General features: G+C 34.3%; 3 protein-coding genes and 1 long non-coding RNA gene across 7 annotated transcripts in view; 2 read left to right on the forward strand and 2 right to left on the reverse strand.

Annotated features, from left to right (window-relative positions):
- The window catches only part of hnf1bb (HNF1 homeobox Bb), a 29,317-nt gene extending 20,989 nt beyond the window's left edge, over nt 1-8,328 (forward strand). Inside the window, 3 exon segments of the mRNA NM_194372.3 lie at nt 1,451-1,600; nt 1,688-1,785; nt 6,400-8,328. Coding sequence (NP_919353.1) covers nt 1,451-1,600; nt 1,688-1,785; nt 6,400-6,420 — 269 coding nt within the window. The 3' untranslated portion in view covers nt 6,421-8,328.
- Nucleotides 1-24,772, reverse strand: part of LOC147838945 (uncharacterized) — a 1,276,407-nt gene that overhangs the window by 736,870 nt on the left and 514,765 nt on the right. The window lies entirely within an intron of this gene.
- tlr22 (toll-like receptor 22) lies at nt 17,750-21,670 on the reverse strand. The gene is given in 2 exon segments (NM_001128675.2): nt 17,750-20,774; nt 21,621-21,670. A coding segment is annotated over 1 exon segment (2,868 nt). The 5' UTR covers nt 20,698-20,774; nt 21,621-21,670; the 3' UTR covers nt 17,750-17,829.
- ddx52 (DEAD (Asp-Glu-Ala-Asp) box polypeptide 52) overlaps nt 23,495-24,772 on the forward strand; it is a 47,094-nt gene continuing 45,816 nt past the window's right edge. For 2 of the 4 annotated variants that reach the window (XM_087299488.1, XM_087299489.1), the window contains exons 1-3: nt 23,528-23,631; nt 24,269-24,482; nt 24,567-24,697. In XM_087299488.1, the coding sequence (XP_087155614.1) occupies nt 23,545-23,631; nt 24,269-24,482; nt 24,567-24,697 (432 nt within the window). In that variant the 5' untranslated portion in view covers nt 23,528-23,544. 4 annotated transcript variants of the gene reach the window in all.

A 24,772-nucleotide genomic window follows, 5' to 3' on the forward strand; every position in this document is an offset into this window, starting at 1 on the left:
ATTTAGGGTACAATATAGGTCACTAAAATATGCTAGGTACTAAAATATAACTTTAAGGCACTGATATAGATATTTTTAATCACAAAAATGTAACCTTTAAGCACAAAATAGTACTTTTTTTTTAAAGGATATTATCTTAGTGACAGTTTTTCTACCTCTATATTTCTGAAAATGTAAGATAAAATACAGGTAAAAAAAAACAAAAAACTTTTTTTTCTGTAAAATTATTTTACTGATGGCATGGTGGCTCAATGGTTTGCACTGTCGCCTCACAGCAAGAAGGTCTCTGGTTCAAATCCTGGCTTTTCTGTGTGGAGTTTGCATGTTGTCTCCGTGTTGAAGTGGTTTTCCTCCGGGTGCCCCAGTTTCCCCCAGAGTCCAAAGTCATGCGCTATAGAATTGAATAGAATATTGAAAAAACTAAATTGGCTGAAGTGTATGTGTGTGAATGAGTGTGTATGGGAGTTTCCCAGTACTGGGTTGCAGCTGGAAGGGCATCCGCTGTGTAAAACATATGCTGGATAAGTTGCCAATTCATTCAGCTGTTTCGAACCCTGATGAATAAAGGGACTAAGTTGAAGGAAAATTAATAAATGAATAAACTTCAAAATAATGATATTTTAAGTTAAAATTAAACTAAAAATATTAAAATAGTTATAAACTCATAAAATATTTAAACTCGAGTTGTGAGCTGTATTGTTAAATTGTGAAGTGTAAAAAAAAACAAACATCTTAATATAGCACACGTAATGTAAAATACAAACATTTTTGTAATGTAATATGTACACTCTAAGAAATTACATTTGTTGTTTGCTCAAACTGCTTAATTAAAATGAGCTGGAACAACACAATTCTTGAGTTGTTTTTGGAGAAAACTTAATTGTTTTATGTTCAATCCACTTAAATTTTTAAAAACCAGGTTAACTTAATTCATTCATGTTGTCCCAACACACATCGATTGTGTGGAACCCAGCATTTTTTACAGTGTACACACAGTTCATTCAACAAAGTTGTGCACAATTTGTGCAAATCGATTAATTTGAACTCAATTATTTTTATAAATTTAAGTCAATTGAACGTAAAACAAATAAGTTGTCCCTTAAAAAACTTAGGAATTTGGCTGTTTACTCTTTACTTTACTTTACTTTTCTTTACTTTTAATAAATAGTTTGAAAAATTTGAGTGTAAGATGTAAAATTAGATTTAAAAGATTAGAATTTTGAGATATTGAAACTGAAATGTATTTTTAACAGAATGAAAATGCATTTTGAGATGTAAACTTAGACTTGCAAGCTTTAAACAAGACCATTAGCTGTGAATTGCGATATGAGAGTTGCTGTGCGTAAGTTTATAATTGTGTCTTGTAAAATCAGAACTGTGAGATCTATTCTCAGAATTGTGCGATGTAAATTGGGAATTGTGACAGTGGCTGTGTTTTGTGTTGTTGCAGGTCTGACGTCACCTCAGTCTCAGAGTGTTCCCGTCATCAACAGCGTGTCTGGACTCACGACTCTGCAGCCGATGCAGTTTCCTCAGAGCTCCAGCCTCACACAGCTCACCACAGCTCATATCTCCCAGCAGCCCTTCGCACAGTCACACAGTAAAGACAAATGTTTCTGTGCTCGTCAATGCAAAATATATCAGTTTCTGAATATCAAAACTCACATTGCACCTTGTCTTCTTTTAGTGTACTCCCCCAAACAAGAAGCTGGCCAGTTTTCCCATCCGTCTCGGTACTCCACAATGGACTCCAGCACCATCACACATCTGGGCTCCAGCAAGCAGGTCAGACAGTCTCCTATACTCCTTATTATGTTTAACCTATAGAGTCATGAAACCTCCCTCATTCACCTCAATAAAAAAACTCGAATGAGCAAAAGGTAGGGAAGTGAGCATAATGGAGCAAAGCAGGAAAGAAAGGGGACAAACGCTTATGCGTCTGTAACCCATATACTAACTCTGACTAAACACAATGGCCAATCAGTGTTTAAGAATCCATGTATCAGCACTCCAAATGCAAGCAAGAAACAATTTTCAATACAATCATCCCAAGTATGTAGAAGCTTCAAGATGTTTCAAAAGTCTCCTGCATATTCAATGTGGCTCCTTCATGGCCACAAATGAGATATAATTTTTTAGATTAGATTAGATTCAACTTTATTGTCATTACACATGTACAAGTACAATGCAACGAAATGCAGTTTAGGTCTAACCAGCAGTGCAATAGCAGCAAGTGCAGGATACAGGAATTAGTTATAAAGTGCAGTTATAGAAAACTATGGTGATATTTACAGATGGATGTACTATGAACATTATATACAGGTTGGATAAGCTATGAGCAGATTTACAATATATGAATATATGTGCAGGTTGCTATTAATAATCAGTAGTGTGCAGATAGATAAACATGATTACAAGTGTATATGTAACAATATATGAACATATGTACAGGGATAGATAAACATGATTACAAGTGTATGTTACAATATATGAACATATGTACAGGGATAGATAAACATGATTACAAGTGTATATGTTACAATATATGAACATATGTACAGGGATAGATAAACATGATTACAAGTGTATATGTTACAATATATGAACATATGTACAGGGATAGATAAACATGATTACAAGTGTATATGTTACAATATATGAACATATGTACAGGGATAGATAAACATGATTACAAGTGTATATGTTACAATATATGAACATATGTACAGGGATAGATAAACATGATTACAAGTGTATATGTTACAATATATGAACATATGTACAGGGATAGATGAACATGATTACAAGTGTATATGTTACAATATATGAACATATGTACAGGGATAGATAAACATGATTACAAGTGTATATGTTACAATATATGAACATATGTACAGGGATAGATAAACATGATTACAAGTGTATATGTTACAATATATGAACATATGTACAGGGATAGATAAACATGATTACAAGTGCATATGTTACAATATATGAACATATGTACAGGGATAGATAAACATGATTACAAGTGTATATGTTACAATATATGAACATATGTACAGGGATAGATAAACATGATTACAAGTGTATATGTTACAATATATGAACATATGTACAGGGATAGATAAACATGATTACAAGTGTATATGTTACAATATATGAACATATGTACAGGGATAGATAAACATGATTACAAGTGTATATGTTACAATATATGAACATATGTACAGGGATAGATAAACATGATTACAAGTGTATATGTTACAATATTTGAATATATGTACAGGTTGCTATTAATAATCAGTAGTATGCAGATAAATAAGCATGATTACAAGTGTATATGTATAGTGGGTGTGTACATAATTACAAATGCCCATATGCAGTGGGTATGTACAGTTCAATAACTAAACAGTTTAATGTGGTGCAGTGAATGCAAAAATTTTAAACGTGCAAATGTTAAACAGTGCAGTTATTTAATGTCCTAGAAATGGAGACCCCACCTCCTCTTCATCTTTGTATTTGTTTAACAGCCCCTCCCTCACCCACCTTTCATCTTTATATGACTGTCATACCTCCCACCACCCCCCTCATGCCCCAAAGTTTGTAATTTGAATATGCAATAATTTGAGAAAAAAAGAAAACTTAGGCTCAGAAGACACTCATCTGCCATTGTAATACAGTACTTGCAGTACTATGCTACATCACAGGTTATGCCAATCTTACAGACTTTAAATTAGGTAGATTTTAAAAAAAGTAGAGGGGTAAAGCTCACAATTATCCAGTTATTCCCTACAAATAAATCAGACAGATCCTAACAGTTGTTTAACACACAGATTCTTTAAAATCTTTATCAATCTTAATTTATTCCAAGCTTTCATGAATCTGAATGTGTGTCATTTGCTTCCACTTTTGTTTTAAACATAACAAAAACAATATTATGGTGTTTGATAGAAAACTGCTATTTGCTATCATATTATATTTATTATTATAGCTATATAATATATGTATTCATGTTATAAACATCCCCGAATTGATAAAACATGCTAACAGCTTGCTAAAACATGATAGTAATTTGCTAAAGCATGTTAACAAAAATAGCATAGCAGCGTGTTAAAAATAATAACCTTGTTAGCAGAATGATATGCCTAAATATTTTAGATGTTCTTAAACATGCCTAATTTAGTAAATCATGTTAGGAACTACAAAAAATGTAACTTACTAAAAATGTTTCCCATAATTAACATGCTAGTAACATGTTAAAACGCATTAATAACTTGCTAAAACAGACTCGTATCAATTTATTTAATGGTATTAAATGGTAATTAATGGTGATAAAACGGTGTAAAACATACCAGAGGTGTTCTTAAGCATGTTAACGACATGGTAAATTATGTTAGCATCTTGGTAGAACATACAATTAACTTGCTGAAACATGTTAATATTTAGATCATGCTTGTAGCCGGTGTGGGGGAATTTAATGTAATTTAATATTCAATAATATATTTATTATAAAAATAATATAATATATTTATAGTCAATATATATCATAATAAAGTGTAATTTTAAATAACTCTGGCCAGTAATTCGAATCCCATAGAGCCTCAAAGCCACAATAATGTGACGCGAGTCATGTGACAAAACCCAATGAGTGGTAACATTTGAATCGACATTTGATGCGACATCCATACCGAGTAATGCTGTGGATCGAAAAGAGCAAGAAGGCAGAAAAGGTGGGCGGCGGTATCCATATCGCAAAATATTGAACATATGTTCAAAAATACAGCCAAACAGTGTAAGGCTAAATTTACTTACTTCCTAACAGATATAAACTTGTCCCTATCCATGAGGCTCTAGGTTAACTGGCCGCATTAGCCGGGACGTCCTGTATATTTAATTACCTTGTCCTATACATGACCTCAATTTCACTATTTTAGCCATTATTTTTTCGTCTGACGGAGGCTTTAATAGCAAGCGGAGTCCTCAGCCGTCAGATGTCACTTTACAGCAAAAGCCGCTAATCCCGTCACGTCTGTGTTTTTGAGGCTGATTGTTCACTTCATTGGTTTTATTCTGATCGGATATGAATGCGATTGCTCAAACCACTTGAAAAGGTGATCTGGGATGCATTCTAGATGACACTGGACAGGTCTAATAATTTTTCTGTCAAAATTAATTTAAACAAAATAAATTATGACCAGGAGAAAATCTGAAGAGTGGTCTGGCTGCAGACTCGGTGCAGATGCAATCTGAGCTGCATCCAATGCTTTTTAATACGCTCAGCCAACCCCACCCCTAACCCTACCTGTCACAGTGACGTCACTCACTCCATTGAGTGCATTGAGTCTGACATTGCATCGCTGAGTGATGCTGTCTCAGCTTGCATCATAAAGGCTGCATCCAGATACTATTGAAAATCTGACCTGCGCCTGAAACACCTGTAGGTGCGCCTTTACAGCCAAAATTCAATTAAAACATGTTACTATAAACATATAACATGTTCTAACTTGTTTTTAACTTGGCTATGGGCCAGTAATGTTAGCAATGGCATGAACAGAATATTAGCTATGAACATGCTACTATGTGAAAAACATGCTACCAAATTGGTAAAACTAGATAGCCATTAGCAATGTGGCAGCACATTAACAATTAACAATGTGCTAAAATATCATGGCCACCTGTCAAAAATAATAAACATGTTAGCAAAAATGCTAACGTCAAACATTCTAGAGATCTGCTAAAACATCCCTAAATTAATAAAACATGTAAGCTTAATTGACATGACAGGAACATGAAACATATTAACAACTTGCTAAAACATGCTAGTAGTGTTTTAAAACATACCATAGATAAAGCATGCTAGGACATAATGTTAGCATCTGAAAAAATCATGTTAAAAACTAGGTATAGCATATTGGAAATATGTTAGCATTATGCTAAAACAATTTGAAACTTTCTTATAACTTATTAACACAGAAATGTGCATGAAGGAAATTTTAGTAATGAACAGGCTACTAACATATGAAAAACATGTCAACAACCTGCTAAAGCAAGATAGTAATTTGGATAAATTAGCAACACGTTAACCATTTGTTACTACATCCTAGCAACTAAAACAAGTTGAAACATACTTGTGGTAAAATATGCTGGTGCCATGCTAAATTATGTTAGCTAAATCAATTGCTACAGAATAGGTAAACATGCTAGAAACATGTTAGCAGCATTCTGATACATGCTATAGCCATGATAAGACATGATTAGATTTGCCAGTCAGGCCAACAGCAAACTTTGTCTTGACCAGTTCTTAAAAATATATGAGATATTTCTACACCTTTTTCTACACTTTTCTCTCCTTATAATCTGTGTCAGTAATGCTAACTCAATCTGTTGTCTCCGCAGTGCCCTTTGCAGGCCTGGTGAACGGACGCATTGGAGTGAGACCTTCCTCGGCAGCTTAGCAACAGCAGTGCTGGACCTGTGTGTTTCTGGGTAACCCGTGATCACAGAGAGCCGACGGGAAACTGCAGAAAATCAACAATACTGATTCATATACTACACCTTAAGCCTTAATGGATGACAGAACAAACTAGCGGAAATGTTAAGACGATGACTGAACTCTGAGCCGAAGCTTTCATACTAACCAAACTGAGGGGATGAAATCTTCAATCACACTGTACATACGATTTAATGAGGAAATGTGGTTTGTTGTAACACACAAGGTCAACTTTTCATGCAAAACAATATGGAGCCAGATCAGTCTTAAAAATGACACAATTACAAAATAAAAATTCATAGACCATTTACATTTACAAAATTTAATTCGTAAATCCAAAACACAACTCATAAATGTACAGATCCAATTAGTAAATTTAAAACACACTTTGTAAATACACAAAACAATTCATAAATACACAAAACAATTCATTAATAAACAAAACACAATATGTAAATTCACAAAACACAATTCATGAATACACAAAACACACTTCGTAAATAGACAAAACACAGTTCATAAATACACAAAACACAATTTGTAAATACATAAAATACAATTCGTAAATTCACAAATCACAATTTGTAAATACGCAAAACAATTGATAAATACACAAAACAGAATTCGTAAATAGACAAAACACAATTTGTAAATACACGAAACACAATTCATAAATACACAAAACACAATTTGTAAATACACAAATCACAATTCATAAAGACACAAATCACAATTCGTAAATATGCTAAACAATTCGTAAATACACAAAACAGAAATCGTAAATAGACAAAACACAATTTGTAAATACACAAATCACAATTCATAAAGACACAAAACACAATTTGTAAATACACAAAACACAATTCATAAATACACAAATCACAATTCGTAAATACACAAAACAATTTGTAAATAGACAAAACACAATTTGTAAATACACAAATCACAATTTGTAAATACGCAAAACAATTCGTAAATGGACAAAACAGAATTCCTAAATAGACAAAACACAATTCGTAAATACACAAAAAACTATTCAGAAATACTTAAAACAGAATTCGTAAATACACAAAACACAATTTGTAAATACACAAAACACAATTCATAAATACACAAATCACAACTTGTAAATACACAAAACACAATTTGTAAATACACAAAACAATTCATAAATACACGAAACACAATTCGTAAATACACGATACACAATTCCTAAATACATAAAACACAATTTGTAAATACACAAAGCACAATTCATAAATTCAAAACATAATTCATAAATGTACACATCCAATTCTTTTGGGCAAATATTTATGATTTTTTTTCTTGAGAAATTCACAAATTGTGTTTTGAATTGACATATTGAATTTGTGTATTTATGAACCGTGCTTTGAATTTATGTATTGGATTTAGTAATGCGGATGTGAATTGTGCTGTGCATGTTTGAGTTTTATTTTCGCAAATGTATTATCTTTGAGACTGATCTGGCGCCATATAACAACAATAACAAAAAAATAGCAGATCACCAAAAAGATTTTTGTTTTCCACACACATTTGAAATCACATTAGCAGATAAATTCATATTTTTCACTACAACAAAGTGGTCTTTCAGTTTCAACGCATGGACTTGCACATACGAATGATCCCAAAAGATGCTAAAAACGAAATGATTGCTTCTCAGGGATTGATTTCACACTACTCCACTGTAGCTAATATTATGAGAATGTGTAAAACTGCCTAACGGCTTTGATATTTTTATATATATATATTAGTTTTGGAATCACCTCAATCGTATTTATATTTGTGTAAATTGATAAATACATTTTTGAAGACAAGTTTTCTGGCTCTGTTGCTCATTTCTATGCATTTAAGTCAAAGTTATGTTGTAGCAGCAGGTAGGAAATGCTTTCACACACTAATGGAAACTCAGAGGTGTGAAGGAGGGTGATTTGGGCAATAAAAGGGTGTGTTTTTGTTTTCCATGCCTCATTAGCTCTATTTCCCTTGTTGTCTCGCTGGTCAAAGGGCAGGAGAGTCTCATCGAAGTTCACTTTTAGGAAGCGGACAGTTGAAGCCGTTTCCTTTACTCTTCTCACATGACTTCTCGAGCATGTGATTACAGTTTTTATCTGCCATGGAAACAAAATTAACTAAAACAATACCCTCGGGGGTCATTTCCTAATTAAGCAAGTGTTTTACGGAATCCTTTTGAAATGGTTAAAAAAAATACTGGATTGTTTTTATGATTGTTTATAAATATTACAATGTATAGTTCAGATTCAACAAAGAAATTACAGGAACATGCAGTATTTGTGAAAAGTAAACACAAAAAATGATTATTGATTAGAACAAAAGAAGGTATTAAATCGTAAAATATATTCCATCTCATACAGTTGAAGTCAAAATTTTATTTTCTTTTTTAATATTTCCCAAATCATGTTTAACAGCGAAAGGGAATCTTCACAGTATGTCTGATAATATTTTTTTTTCTACTGGAGAAAGTCTTATTTGTTTTTTTTCGGCTAGAATAAAAGCATTTTTACATTTTTTAAAAAACATTTTGAGGTCAAAATTATTAGCCCCTTTAAGCAATTGTTTTGATAGTCTACAGAACAAACCGTTGTTGTAACTTGCCTAATTACCTAACCAGCCTAGTTAAACTAATAATCCTTTAAATGTCACTTTAAGCTGTATATAAGTGTCTTGAAAATATCTAGTAAACTATTGTTTACTGACGTTATGGCAAAGATAAAATAAATCAGTTATTAGAAATGAGTTAATCAAACTATTATGTTCAGAAATGTGTTGAAAAACATAAACAGGGGGCAAATAATTCAGGGGGGTTAATAATTCTGACTTCAACTATACACAAAATCATAGCAAGAAATTATCCTCATTCATATCCAACTATCAATATTTATGAAAGATCATGGGATACTGAAACTGAACATGCTAAAGCTTAATATACAAATATTTAACATTAAAACTTATAACTGTTTAACAAAAACATTCAGCCTTAGTGATCTTTAGAAACCAAATTGCAAATATACAACAGCCTAAACAATTGTCTGTTAATATACCATTGCTATTAAAATATTTTCCAAGTGATGTGGAGAATGTAGAGAACATAGAGAATATTCACACTTAATATAAATAATATTAGCAAATTTTCAAACATAAAAATTTGTATAACTAATTTCCATTCAGCTTTAGGTGCAATTTAAAGGCTTAATTAATTGGCATATCTACACTGTTAGCCCTTACCAGGCTTTTTTAAAGTATAATACTGGCAACACTATTGCCAGCTACTCACTGTAATGGTTTGGTTACAGTGAGTAACTGGCAACAGTGTTGTCAGTTAATTACAGTAATTGAGCAGTAGCGGTAACTAACTGGAAACTGCTTACAGCTACTTACTGTACTGTAGTGTTACAACTCACAGCATTATACTGCCTACACATTAATAGTATGTCATTTAGAGTTATTGTAGTGTTACTAAAATTGATCAGTATTTTTAATAGTTATTAAATTAGAAAGCATATCAATTCTTCAGACAAATGTATTTTATTGTTTTGGCATCAAACAAATATACAACAGAAAACGTACAACAGAGAATGTACAACAGAAAATATACAACAAAATTAAAGAAATCTGCAGATGTCAATACATTTTCTATTTAAATTAAACTAAAAGGTTCAATTAATAAACAACACATGCAGTGTATAGCACAGGTGTCAGACATTTAAATATCATCTGACATATAGCAGAGGGCCACAGGTCTGCACAGTTCAGCATTAACTCTAATTAAACACACCTGATCAAACTAACTGAGGCTCATTTGAAGTCTACAGGTAATGTTGAAGCAGGGTGGGAACTAAACTCTGCTGGCTGCAGCCCTCTGAGTTTGACAACATTTAAGCAACTGCCAACATTTATCACAATCACAGATCCAATAAAAAGCTCCAATATAAATTAACTAATTAACAAACTCCATCTAAAGCAAAAAAAAAAAAATCGTTCAGCACTGATCCTCATGTTGTTCCAAACCTGTAGTAATAAAAAACTAAACAAATAACCTGATTTATGCATTTATTTAAGAAACCTTTTGTTCTAAAAATACACTTTTAATTACTTCAGTTGATGTTTTCCAGTCAACTTCATTGAGCCTCTGCAAAAAATGCATGGAAGTGCTGTTAAGAGAGAGATTTTTTAATTTCGCCTTTAAATGTTTGTCGTTCATATATAGTATAATACTTTTTAAATAAGCTCTAATGTGGCATTACTTGACTCCTGATATACAAGGTTACAATAATATAAGGTTAAAAACAAAACAAAAAAGACCAAAAGAAAAAAAAAAACAATTAAGTTTTTAAGTTTCAAATAATTCTTAAAAAGTTAGCATATCAAAAGAACACACACACACACACATACAGTTGAAGTCTGAATTATTAGCCCCCCTGAATTTTTAACGCCTCTGTTTATTTTTTTTCCCCAATTTCTGTTCAACAGAGGGAAGATTGTTTTAGCACATTTCTAATCATAATAGTTTTAATAACTCATCTTTAATAACTGATTTATTTTATCTTTGCCATGATGACAGTAAATAATATTTGACTAGATATTTTTCAAGACACTTCTATACAGCTTAAAGTGGCATTTAAAGGCTTAACTAGGTTAATTAGGTTAACTAGGCAGGTTATGGTAATTAGGCAAGTTATTGTATAACAATGGTTTGTTCTGTAGACTATTGAAAAAAAAAATTGCTTAAAGGGGCTAATAATTTTGTCCCATTAATTGTTAAATAAAAACTGCTTCTATTCAAGCCGAAATAAAACAATTAAGACTTTCACCAGAAGAAAAATATTATCAAACATACTGTGAAAATTTCATTGCTCTGTTAAACATCAATTGGGAAATATTTAAAAAAGTTTTAAAAAAATCAAAAAGGGTCTAATAATTCTGACTTCAACTGTACTTACTCTAGATATGGTTAGAAACAGGTTTGTCAAAAAAAAAAAAAAAAACAGGCACACACATTAATTCTCAATAAAAAAGTTTAAAATAATCATAAATACAAAAAACAAAACAAAGTCGGCAACACAGAGAATCCAAAGGCTCCAATCTTATTATTTTTTACTTAAAATGTTCAAGAAAACAAACATTTCTATTGTTGTAAATTCACAGTTGAAAACACGGCTCTGAGAAATACTTAGCAACAAATTCACAACCTGAGAGTAGAGGTTTGCGAATCCCTGTGATGATTCCTGTGCACGTTAGGAAACTGAAGAGATTGGAATTTATTGTTTTTTATGTGTATACAATCTGCTTATTTTCCAAAAAGACTGTACATTATGGAAATAGGCAATATCCAATGAATAAATATACTTAAATGAAAGTAATGTAAGACGTTATATGAGGAGAGGATAACTAGCTAACAATGTGGCCAGTTCAAGACAACAACAATATAACTTAATACACAGATTTACAAATCCTCAAAAACATTTGAACACATTTTACTTACTCATTGTAGATTTACGACTTAAAACATCAGACTCTGCATCTGAACTGCTAAACAGAGAATGGAGCACTCAGAAGTAAACAAATCAAACACCTGACTCCAATAAAGGGCCAACATATTCTACATTTTTTATCACAATTTTGTGTTTAAAATAAGACAGACATCCTGTGTATGTGTGTGTCAATGTCTAAATCATTGTTTTTTGCATTAGGTTAATGCAATGTTCTATATATAGCACAATAAAAGCATCAGAGTAGATGAGACAGTAATGGTTGAACAGTAATTTACCATTTGTTATCACAGTTACTACCTGTAATGGCTACATAAAGTAAATGACTGTAATTTATTCTTTGCACAACACAATTTCATACAAATCCTGCTCCTTTTACTGTAAAATACTGTTTCCTTTTATTACAGCAGAACACTGGCTATTTTACAGTTATTTACTGCATAAACTACAGTAAGGGTTAACACTGTAGACAAGCTAGGGTATTGGGCTATTAAAAAGTCTTTGAAAAGTCCTTCGCCTTTGTCTCTTTATGCATCAGGGGTTGCCACAGCAGAATGAACTGCCAACTTATCCAGCATATATTTGCAACATAAAAACTCCACACAGAAATGCCAACTGACCCAGCCGAGACTTGAACCAAAGACATTCTTGCTGTAAGGCGACAGTGCTTACCACTGAGCCACCGTGTTGCCAATAATAACACAGTTTTTCTCAGAGGCTTTGGTGCATTTCTCACAACACTATTTACATTTGCACAACAGTTCATGCATTTCTCAAAACAATTAGTCATTTGTGCACATCCTAGTAGCAGTTTCTCATTCCTTCCAACAAATTGCAAATGCTTTCATCCAACTATATATATATTTATTTATTTTTCCCCATTGGCTTTGGTGCAATTCTCACAACAGAATTAAAATTTTTTTAAATGTTATTTTTATTCATTAATTTTCTTGTCGGCTTAGTCCCTTTATTAATCCAGGGGCGTCACAGCGGAATGAACCGCCAACTTATCCAGCAAGTTTTTACGCAGCGAATGCCCTTCCAGCCGCAACCCATCTCTGGGAAACATCCACACACACATTCACACACACACTACGGACAATTTAGCCTACCCAATTCACCTGTACCGCATGTCTTTGGACTGTGGGGGAAACCGGAGCACCCGGAGGAAACCCACGCGAAGGCAGGGAGAACATGCAAACTCCACACAGAAACGCCAACTGAGTCGAGTTTCGAACCAGCGACCTTCTTGCTGTGAGGCGACAGCACTACCTTCTGCGCCTATGTTTTATATATTTACACTGTAGATATACAAATTTGACAGGAACTGTAGTTAGTTAAATACATATTAGATACATTAAATACATCACAACTTTTAAGTTATAATATTTTACATGGGCGAAATGATTCAGTTTGGTTGTATTTGTTTAACTAAAGGCAGAGCATTAGAAACATACATGTACATAAAAAAAAAAGTACACACACTGCAAAAAATGCTTTTCTTGCTTAGATTTTTTGTCTTGTTTCTGGTCTAAATATCCAGAATTTCTTATATCAAGAAGCATTTTTTAGACAAGCAAAACATATTGCCTTGTTTTGAGAAAGAATATGCCAATATTAAGTCATTTTTTCCTTTAAACAAGCAAAATAATCTGCCAATGGGGTAAGCAAATTAATCTTGTTTTTTCTTTTGACATAAGATTATTTTGCTTACCCCATTGGCAGATTATTTTGCTTGTTTTAAGGAAAAACTGACTTAATATTGGCATAATATTTCCCAAAACAAGGCAATATGTTTTGCTTGTTTAGAAAATTCTTCTTGATTTAGGAACTTTTAAATATTTGGACTAGAAACAAGTCAAAAAATCTAAGTAAGAAAAGCATTTTTTGCAGTGCAAATGATACAACTTCTTGACTGTAGAAAGATTTCCAGATAAATGTTGAGATGTAAATGTTCTGCAGTTTTATTCTGGTTTCTTCATCTACCACTGCTGATTTCAGTTTATAGATCTCAACAACATACAAATCGAGTAAGTCTGTTGAACACTGCCAAAATGCTTTTCTTACTTAAATTTTTTGACTTGTTTCTAGTCTAAATATCTGCATATTTATTGTCTAGACCAGCAAAACTTATTGTCTTGATTTAAGAAATAATATGGCAAAATGAAGACAAAATGAATACGAGCAAAATAATCTGCCAATTGGGTGAGAAAAATAATCTTGTTTTAAATCGAACACAAGATTATTCGCTTGTTTCAAGGAAAAACTCGCTCAATTTTGGCACATTACTTCTCAAAACAAGAAAACATACTATGCTTGTCTAGAAAATGCTTCTTTATTAAAAAATGTTTAGATATTCAGACTAGCGAAGACAAAACCTCTTGGTAAGAAAAGCATTTTTTGCAGTAAAAAAGCTTGTGGATTCATAATATGATCTCTGACAATGTTCTGAGCTAGTTTGCGCCTGAACTGAATCAACTGCACTGTAGCAGCAACAAGTTAGCAACTAGCATGTTAGCTTCTGTAAAGTTAAGAGGCAGCAGTAAACACAATGTCGTGGACAATGAAGGACAACATGGAGCTGTGAAGCAGTAAATGTGCAGACATGAAGAGATGTGATGTCAGCGACTGCCGGACACTCACTGGGGGCAAAGGTCAGAGAGACCAGAGACAGAAAAGCTGACTACACTCCTGTAACCCTCCGCTCTCTGCCCACACTGAACATCCCGCTTTCTCCCACAGATTCCCACATGTCTACAAAGGGAAAATATCTATACCAGTGATGCTCAAACTAGGGCCCGTGGGCCAAAGTTGGCCCAAGGTAATCTTTGATTTGGGCCACCGTCCCATCTGAGGAGAGAATTATGGAGAACATTGGGGAAAGTGTCTTTAGACATCGTCATTTTGAATTGAACATGACCTTTTTTGTTTGTTTGTTTTATTGCTGAGCTACAAAAAAGCAAACTAAAATTGAATGTTTCAATTAAATGTTGTAAATGAATCTGATTTTTAAAAATGCACAAAACATCGCAAATGCAAAGCTTGACTCATGTATTCGGCATTGAACTCCATTGTGTAATAAATAGGGTTGTGTTTGTTTTTACTGTAATAAGTTGATCACTGCATTAGTTCATAAAGATTTTTTTTAAATATTAGGAGATAAACAGAAAATTACTCCTATTAACTTTAATGTAATACAATTTTCTATATTTACTGTATCTCCGGCCCTGAGCCCCCAATCAACTTTGGTTTTTGGTCCCTTAATAAGAGAAAGTTTGGGCACTTCTGTTCTATACGAATATTGCAAATGACATAAAAGCTTTTAATGTTTTTACGCCAGCTTGGGTTTTGTAGTTTTTGCAATTTTGGCACTCGTTTTTTCTGAAACTGGACTAAATTGAACCAGGAGACTTTGCCAGAGAATGGAACAGATGTCACAAATTATATTTTACACTACAAAAAGGCATTTCTTAGAGCTTTTGTCTTGTTTTTAGTACAAATATACAAATTCTTAAATCATCTTTTGGACAAGTAAGAAATATTGTCTTGTTTTCTGAAATGAGTCAAAAATTAAGTGAGTTTTTCCTTAAAACAAGGGTAATAATCCATAATTTTTTTATTATTTCATGCAGATTTAGTGATGCATAGAGACATATCATTTTTTCAAAACAAGACAATATTTGTTACTTGTCTAGAAAACGCTTCTTAATTTAAGTATTTTTGATATTTGGACTAGAATCAGGACAAAAACTCAGAAAAGCCTTTTCATACACTGCAAAAAATGCTTTTCCTACTTAGAGGTTTTGTCTTATTTCTAGTCCAAATATCCAAATATTCTTAAATAAGGAAGCATTTTCTAGACAAACAAAACTTATTGTCTTGATTTAAAAAATAAAATGGCATAATTGAGTGTTTTTTTCCCTAAAACAAGCTAAATAATCTGGGGTAAGAAAAATAATCTTGTTTCAAACCGAAAACTTTCCCAGTGATGGGTTGTAACTTAAAGGGCATCTGTGCGTAAAACAAATGCTGAATAAGTTGGTGGTTCATTCCTCTGTGGCAACTCCAGAATAATAAGCCAAAAAGAGAATGAATGAATGAATAAATTAATTAATAAATGAATGAATAAATCAAAAACAAGACTATTTTTCTTACCCCATTTGTCAGGTTATTAAGTTTGTTATAAGAAAAAGGTCACTCAATTTTGGGCACATTATTTCTTAAAATAAGCCAATATTCTTTACTTGTCTAGAAAATGCTTCTAATTTATGAATATTAAGATATTTGGACTAGAAACAAGACAACACCTCTAGGTAAAAAAGCTTTTTTTGCAGTGAATGAAAAATCTTTTTTTTTTATTTGAGTGTCTTGTTTCTAGTTTAAATATCAAAAATTCTTAAATCAAAAAGCATTTTCTAGACAAATAACAAATATTGGCTTGTTTTCAGAAATTATATGTCTTTATGTATCACTCTGCAGTGTATAGGCTTCAATTTAATTTGAACCAAACGTGTAGTTACAACACTTAGCCTTTGTAGGGCAGAATTGTTAAGGACATTCTGAAGCGTTACAAGCAGAAATGTGAGGTTTGCTGACACAATTTTGCTCTAATTTAAACTTAATTGTACATCACTTTTCAAGAATTCTTTTAATGAACTTCTTGTGAGTGTACAGGTTTTACTTTCTCATGACAGAGGGGTGATTTTTAGGAAAAGAGCCTTTATCACAGAACTGTTTCCACCCCCGGGTCCTGCTGTGAGGCTTCAGTGTGTGGGCTGAACATCAGCCCACAGTGACCCCATACTGACCACTTGTTGAACAGTCGATTCTGAGCATTTCAAGCATGCTGACTAAACATACTGTCCGGTCATCACAAGCTTTGAAACAAGGCTTTCATTTATATGTACAAAATGTTGGAAAATATTACTTTTATTCAGCAAGTATGTGTTTAACTGATCAAAAGTCTCAGTGAAGACATTCATTTTTGTATACCTTATTTTTAAACATCGTCTGTTTTAGTATACAGCATATACAGCATGAGTGAATACTAACAGCAGTGAAGATATTTCTAAGGTTACAGAAATTGCTTTTATGTACATACAAGAATCCTAAAAATCTGTATCATGGTTTCATTAGTACATTAGTACACACACACACACACAAACTTGTATATATGATTTATGAGGACTCTCATTGGGCATAATGTATTTTATACTGTTCATTCATTAATTTTCTTTTCGGCTTAATCCCTTTATTAATCTGGGGTCGCCACCGCGGAATGAACCGACAACTTATTCAGCATGTTTTTACCAGTGGATGCCCTTCCAGCTGCAACCCATCTCTGGTAACCACTGAGCCACCGTGCTACCCTATTTTTAAAACACACATACAAAAATATTTAATTAATGTTCAGTTTAATGAAAGACTGTGAGAGTACCATACACCATAATTTTTATAATGTATGTCAGTGCTGTAAACGGGCCAGAAAGTTTACCCTGGTGTTATAAAACCAATCTGCTGCATCTGACGCTATTGCTGTGTCTTTAATATATTGTTATAACCCCAGGGGTCACATTCCAATAGAACTAGTAACTATAAGCTACTATAGTAACTATATAGTATATAGTAACTATAAACGACTATTTTTTCTCTTCAGTAGGTTATGGATAAAATGCGGTAAATCTTATAGTTAAATAAATAGATTTTTTTAAATCACCAGCGACCCCCCTTCATTGTCCTGCGACCCCTCGGGGGGTCCCGACCCCCACTTTGAGAACCACTGCCATATGCCATATTGTTCTAGAATCTCTACAAAATACAGTTCTCTGATTTATGGCTGTCTTTAGTCTCTAGAGCCATTTTTAGCTTTTGCCAGAAGACCTTGTTATCTTCTCCAGGTTTGGGCCAGCGGATGTAGGTTCGCTTCTTCACCAGTTTCCTCAATCTGTGGTACGGCGAGAGCTGGTGTGTGGGAATGTCCTCCAGAAACACCAGGATCAGCACATCCTTCTGCTCATCGAAAAGTCTGAAGCTCGCAACCTGCACCTCGCTGGAGCACCAGTTGCTCTTCAGGTAGTTCCTGGTGATCAGACAGATGGTTTTGCGGCTGCTGTAAATGCCGTCAACGATGTTGTCTATAATTGGCCTCCCTGGTTCAAAGTCTCGGTGATGGAGGCACAATCTCCAGCCTTGCTCTCCTTCCAGTTTGGGAATGAGTTCCTCCATTACCCAAGCCTCATCTAAGGTGTTGTAGGAAATGAAAGCGTCGTACTGGAACGTCTGACCGCTTTGATTCCTCCTACTGTCGTAAAGAAAGGCCAAGAAGAGGTAATATGTATAAACCACCTGATAACGCAGAAAATTCCAGATAAATGACAACAGGAGGGTGAGGATGACCAAAATACTGCTGCAAACAAAGCAGATGTAATCCCAGTTAAAGGTGCAGGAATCAGTGTTAAATTCAGCTAAGCTTGTGCCTCGTAAGGTGCGAGGATAGCTGCACGTGTACCTGCTCAAATAGTACACCTGCGTGGATTCATTCTTCTTGGCCCAGTCAATGAAAAACGCATTGTTACAATCACAAGTGAACGTGTTGTTCTGCAGGTCAAGGACTGCCAGTCGAGGCAGTGATTTAATCAGAGTTTCGTTGACGCTGTCAATCTCATTCCCCGAGGCTCTCAGGGTTGACAGTTTGTTGAGATTTGCACCGAGTAAGAAGTTGAGTGAGCGTAGCTGAGTTCTTGAAATAATAAGTTTGGTCAGGTTAGGAATAGGGTGGAAGAGCTCAGGTGGGATCGCGTCATCTTCTCGTAGAGCATTCTTGGAAAGATCCAAAAACCAAAGCTGTGGGGTGAAATTGAATAGGTTTGGATTTAGTTGATTGAGATTTGTGTTCCCGATATAAAACATCTGCAAAGAGGATAAACCTTCAAGCAGATTTGAGGGAAGTTGTCCGATTCCACGCCGCTGACTGTACAGGGACAACTCTCTTAGGTTCTTCAGGTCTTTAAAAAGAGGGTATTTCAATTTATCGTATGCAAATGAGATGCTGTTGGCAAACAAGTCGAGGTTTTGGAGGTTGGGCATGCCTGAGAATACATTTGGGTGTGTAGTTAACGTTTTCCCTGTTATTTTGTTTGATGAGAGAAATAAAGAGGTCAGGTTCTCCAGTCCTCCAAATGCATAGCCTTCGATCTCTGAAATCTGATTGTCCTCTAAGGACAAATTGTTTAGCTGTGGCAGATTTCCGAAAGTGTGACTTTTGATTAAGCTTAGCTTATTATAACTAAGCTGCAGCTCCTTTAGGAAATATGGCCCATTGCTGAAAGCATCATCGATCTTTAACAGATTATTAGTTCCGAGTCTGAGGACTTCAAGACTCTTGAGGTCCTTGAACAAACATGATCTAATGGATGAGATTTTGTTACTGTACAAGTACAGAGTTTTCACCTGGGTTAAATTGGCAAAGTCATTACAGGAGAGCTTGTGGATGTGGTTTCTACTGAGATCAATGAACTCCAGACTGGTGAGAATTTGAAAGGAGTTTGTAACTCGGGTCAGTTTATTGATTTGGAGTTGCAGTTTTTTCAGTTGCTTGAATCCTCTGAACATACTCTGGGATAAATTGGATATTTCATTGCCTCCTAAATCTAATTCGCTCAGCTCAGAACAGGGATCAAACATGTGGTTGGTAAGGTGTTTTATTTTGGTAGCAATTAGCCGCAGCACTCTAAGCATCGGAGAACATGCGCTAAGCAGAAGGCTAGTCTTGTTCAACCGAACGTTTCCATTAAGTCTGATTTTATTTAGTGTGTTGTTAAAGCTCTGAAGCACATTATCAGCAGTCTGAATTGACATGTTTACATCCATGAAGTACAGGGTTTTCACTGAAGCCAAGTACGATTTTTCTGTGACGTTCCATGCCATGGTTCCATTATGACCGCAGTAGGATAAATCCAGGTGATTGAGAGTCGGAAATATATTGTTTGTGAGCTGAAATGCTGCGAAACGGTTGTTGGACAGATCAAGCCTTTTTAATGACAAGGGTTTTGTTGACAATTCAGAGGAGTTGAAAACGTTAAAATAGTTGCTTCCGATGTACAGTTCCTCTAAATATAGCGATGCAAGAACTGGCTTGACGTCGTCTATATGACGGAGGTGATTTTTGGATAGGTTTAACACTTGTAAACTGTGAAGTGTGCTGAAAGCTGACTCTTTGATGACGCTGATATAATTGCGATCCAGTCGTAGCACCAGCAGATTGGTTAGGCCTCGTAACATACCGTTTGACACTGCATTCAATCTGTTGCTGGCCAGATTGAGATCGGTTAAGTTAAAAAGACTGCCAAATGCACCGTCTTGAATCTTAGAGATCTTGTTGTTGGATACGTTCAAGTATTGTAAGTTTGATAAAACGTTAAGGTCTTCAATCTGGATCTGTGCAAAAGAATTGAAGGAGATATCTAAAATCCAGGTATTGTTGGGCACCCGCGGAATCGTGAAGAAGTTCATTTTGTAGCAAAGCACTTTTGGCTGTGTCTTGATGTCTTTTTGAGAACTGCTGATTGTGCAATTGGTTAAGGAAAATGTGCTGCAAGGGGAAACCATAGCACAGATGGTGATACAAACTGTTATTTGTTGTAGCGTTCCCATGCTTTCTCTTGATTTCCTTTTCATTTCTCTTCAAATGAATTTGCCTTGGAAATGTCTGTTTTTAATATGTGCCTTTCACCCTGCCTTCTAGAAGCATTTTCCTACAACAAATATAATAAAACAAATTATTCAAGTCAAAATAAAAGCAAAATATATAAAAATACATTCAAAATTAAATGTAAAAGGTGCTAATTATCGTTTGAATTCATTCATTCATTTTCCCTTATTCGTCCCTCTATTTGTCAGGGGTCACCACAGCAGAATGAACGGACAACTTATCCAGCATATGTTTTACACAGCGGATACCCTACCAGCTACAACCCAGTACTAGGAAACACCCATACACACTCAGTCACGCACATACACTACGGCCAATTTAGTTGTTTCAATTCACCTATAGCACGTGTGTTTAGGGGAAACCGAAGCTATTGTTTACATTTGTGAAATTAATGAATAAATCTTTAAGATATATAAACATATGATGTCATTAAAATATATCAAAAGTTTGATGCTATCATGATTACTGTACAATGATGAAACAAACTGTTCCTCTCACAAGCATAACAAAGAATCTTATAGCGCAACCTGAAATACTTCATTCCAGCAACACGGACACGAGCAGCAGAAACGTGTTGTTTGTGACACTTGTAGAGCCGAGATAGTGCTTAAAATAAGCAGTTGGCTAGAATATATAAATAATAATTTATTAATAATTTAATAATAATAAAATAATATTAATAAATAAAATGAAATAAGTATTTTGATAAATAGAATTTGATAAATTCAGAACTTTTCAAAATTAGTGGAATTACAGTGTGTGATAAATATGTAGCCATTTGGCATATAATTTACATTTAATTATCATTTTCGTCTTAAAAAAATCTGTTTTCATTCATTCATTTAAACAGAACATAACAGAACAGAAAAGATTAGAGCAGAACACTTACAATGTGCCTCCAGCCGCACAGCTTCATACACAGAAATGAAACCCATTCTCCCAAACTCCCCTAGTATTGTGTTATGCTGTAACAGGAAGTAGCTAAGTAGCTAATCCGATGGAGAAAAAAAAGCAGAAGTAAAACCCATATATAGCATGTGCACATCCTGTAAACCTATAGGTCTATATACAGTATGTGATACTCTACCTGTAACAGGCTATGTAGTTTAATCTGATTACTCTCAGATAAACTTTAATACTTTATCTGACACTTTTTTCAAATTATTAATATTATTATTATTATTATTTAATTGTATACAGATACATGTGCATCTGCTGGATTACTTCATACTGTACTATTACGTAATTTCATTTCTGCTTTTGACTTGACCAGCTTGAAGACCATGATCCCCAGAGGCGTGCAGTCAGTAACGACTATACAGAGAAGTTTTCTCATGTGACTGAAAGCTCGATTTCCTTCTGTCATAGGAAGACGTTTATTTCTGTTAATGATCTATGGCTCTGGAATGCGGTGTGTAAACTCTCTCTGGCTTTCACTCTTTCGCTCGCTTCATATATGGAATCCATGAAATAGACAAGTTTGTGATGATAATAAAAACCTTCTTTGCATCGCAACATATCTTTTGTATGTTTGCTGGTTATGTTAAATCAGCAAACAGTGAAAGTTTTCCAAAGTTCCCATATAATTTCATTTTTGGGGCCAAAATGAGAGAGAACATTCTTTGTAGGTCTTTGTTTGTTTTTTTGGTAACCAAAAACTATCCGACAGTTTATTAAGAAACATTCTCTTAAAATAGACAATCTTGCTAGAGGAATAAAGACATATTTAGATATTAATTTAGCCTATTCAAGTCCTGTGAAAAGATGATGTCAGCTTTGAGGTGTCCATAATCCTGGACCAGGCCTAATCCTGAGCAGATGCTGTGGTGGTCATGAGAGGAGAGAGCATAAGACTGATTCCTGAAAGACCCAGTGACTGACCAGTCTCCGCATTGATCTTTTGGGCCAGCCTGTACAACCACCGGTGACCTACTCACACCTGCAGCCTCTCCACAATAGATGTAGTGTTCTCCAGCCTCCGGCGCATAGACTGCAGCTGAGCACAAGAAGTTTGGCCAGAGGAGAAATGGCCGTCCCCTACTGAGCTTGGTTTCAGGTTTTTTCCCTTCACTTTCATCAATTTGAGAAGTTTTGTTGCTCACCACTGTCGTCACTGGCTTGCTTGGTTTGGGACTTGTGGAGCTGCTCATCAATAGATTTGCTCTTTAGTGTTTGGACTTTTAGCAGGGAAAATTTAACCAACTAAACTGAACTTCAACTCTGAAAACTGGACTGACACTGTTTCAATTTACCAGAACTTCTATGTTAAGCTGCTTTCACACAATCTGCATTGTAAAAGTGCTATAGAAATAAACCCAAACTGAATTGAGTTGAACTATAATCAATATATAATTGAGTTTAAGAGAATTAAAATTAATATAAAAATACATAATTGCAATGTTTCAGTTGAATCATTTCTTACAAAATATTAAAATATATTCCAAAAGAAAGTGTATATGCTTGCATACTTTTATAAATCCACAAGTGTACCATAATATAATTTCATTTATCATTTTAATATAGACTAGTGTTATCATAAATGACCATGTACATGTATGTTTGTATATATATATATATAATATATATATATTATTGGCAGTTACACAAATGTATTTTTAAAGGAAAAGAAAAGTAGAAGAAAAAACATTTAAATGACTTCCATAAATACCTTCTGGCCTGTGTGTTTATTAAAAAGGAAACAGCGCTCTCTTGTGAACAAGAAATGAAAAAAATAAGAAGGCTAAATAATCAAACGCCGAATGCACGTTAATAATGAAATCGCGATCGACTAGTCGTGTCTGTACTCAGCATCAATGGACGCTTTTGACTTGTTTAGAAAGCTTGGGTCTGGAGCAAAGTTTGATTTAAAAAGGTTTGCAAAAGATGCAGAGCGATTTAAGGTAGGTCTGATGTAAAGTACACAATAGAGCTCATGTCTATTAGGCTGCTGTTTCGTAAATACAAAGCAATGTGTAGTTTTCAACCTGAAATGCTCCCACATGGCTAACATGTGTTTTCATTTTCCATTGAATCTCTATGGGAATGCTAATGCTAATGCAAGTAAACCCAAGTAGCGCAAAAAGAGTGTTCGTACACAGTAGTAATATTATAAATACTATTAGACGTTTTAAACGTTTTGAATTTTACAGTTTGTTCTCGGTTGCACATCATATGTCATGTAATTTGAGATATTAAAGGGATAGTTCACCCAACAATCTGAATGTACTCATTATTTACGCACTCTCAAGTGGTTTCAAATCTTTACGAGTTTCTTTATTTTGTTGAACACTTAAGAAGATATTTTCAAGAAAGCTGAAAAGAACCATTGACTTTAACAGTAAGAAAAACAAGTACTATGGGAGTAAATGGTTACAGGTTTTCAGCTTTCTTCAAAGTATCTGCTTTTGTGTTTAAACAGAAGAAAGAAACTTATAAAGGTTTGGAACAAGTAAAGGGTGAGTAAACCCCATTTAAATAATTTTAAATACCAACATGCTAAATTAATCACTGCTAATTATTGTGTAATTCTTCTCGCAGGTAGGAAAATCTCAGAGCAAGGACAGCTCAGATCAGCTGTCTGGAATTAGCTATTTTGGCAGAGAAACACAAGAGGACACATCTCTGGATTCCAGACCAAATGAAGATGATGCTGAAGAAGAGGGAGAAGCAAGTGATGAGGAGCAGAAACAGGCTACAGAGTCAGTGAAAGCCGCTCGAAAGAAAAAGAAAGGAGCCAAGAGAAAGTCTGAAGGTAAAGTACCTTTCAAGCTCTTCAAATATTTTGATGTTAGGATTTAAATTTAAATCCTTCTTTCTCCATTCTGTTGTGAAACAGATGCAGAACTTGAGACAAGAGAGGGAGAAGGTATCCAATGGATGTCTTTGCAAAACAAGACGAAAGAGGCGAAGCAAGAGTCGAAAGACAAGCCTTCTTTAAAAAGGTTAAAGCAGCTTCATAATGAGAAGGTATGAATATAGTGCATTCATGTGCAGAAATTATTTTATGCTGTGTTCACACCAGACGCGGAACATGTGGATAAA

This window comes from Danio rerio, chromosome 21 (genome assembly GCF_052040795.2).
Source record: "Danio rerio strain M-AB ecotype USA chromosome 21, GRCz13ab, whole genome shotgun sequence".
Taxonomy (NCBI): Eukaryota; Metazoa; Chordata; class Actinopteri; order Cypriniformes; family Danionidae; genus Danio; species Danio rerio.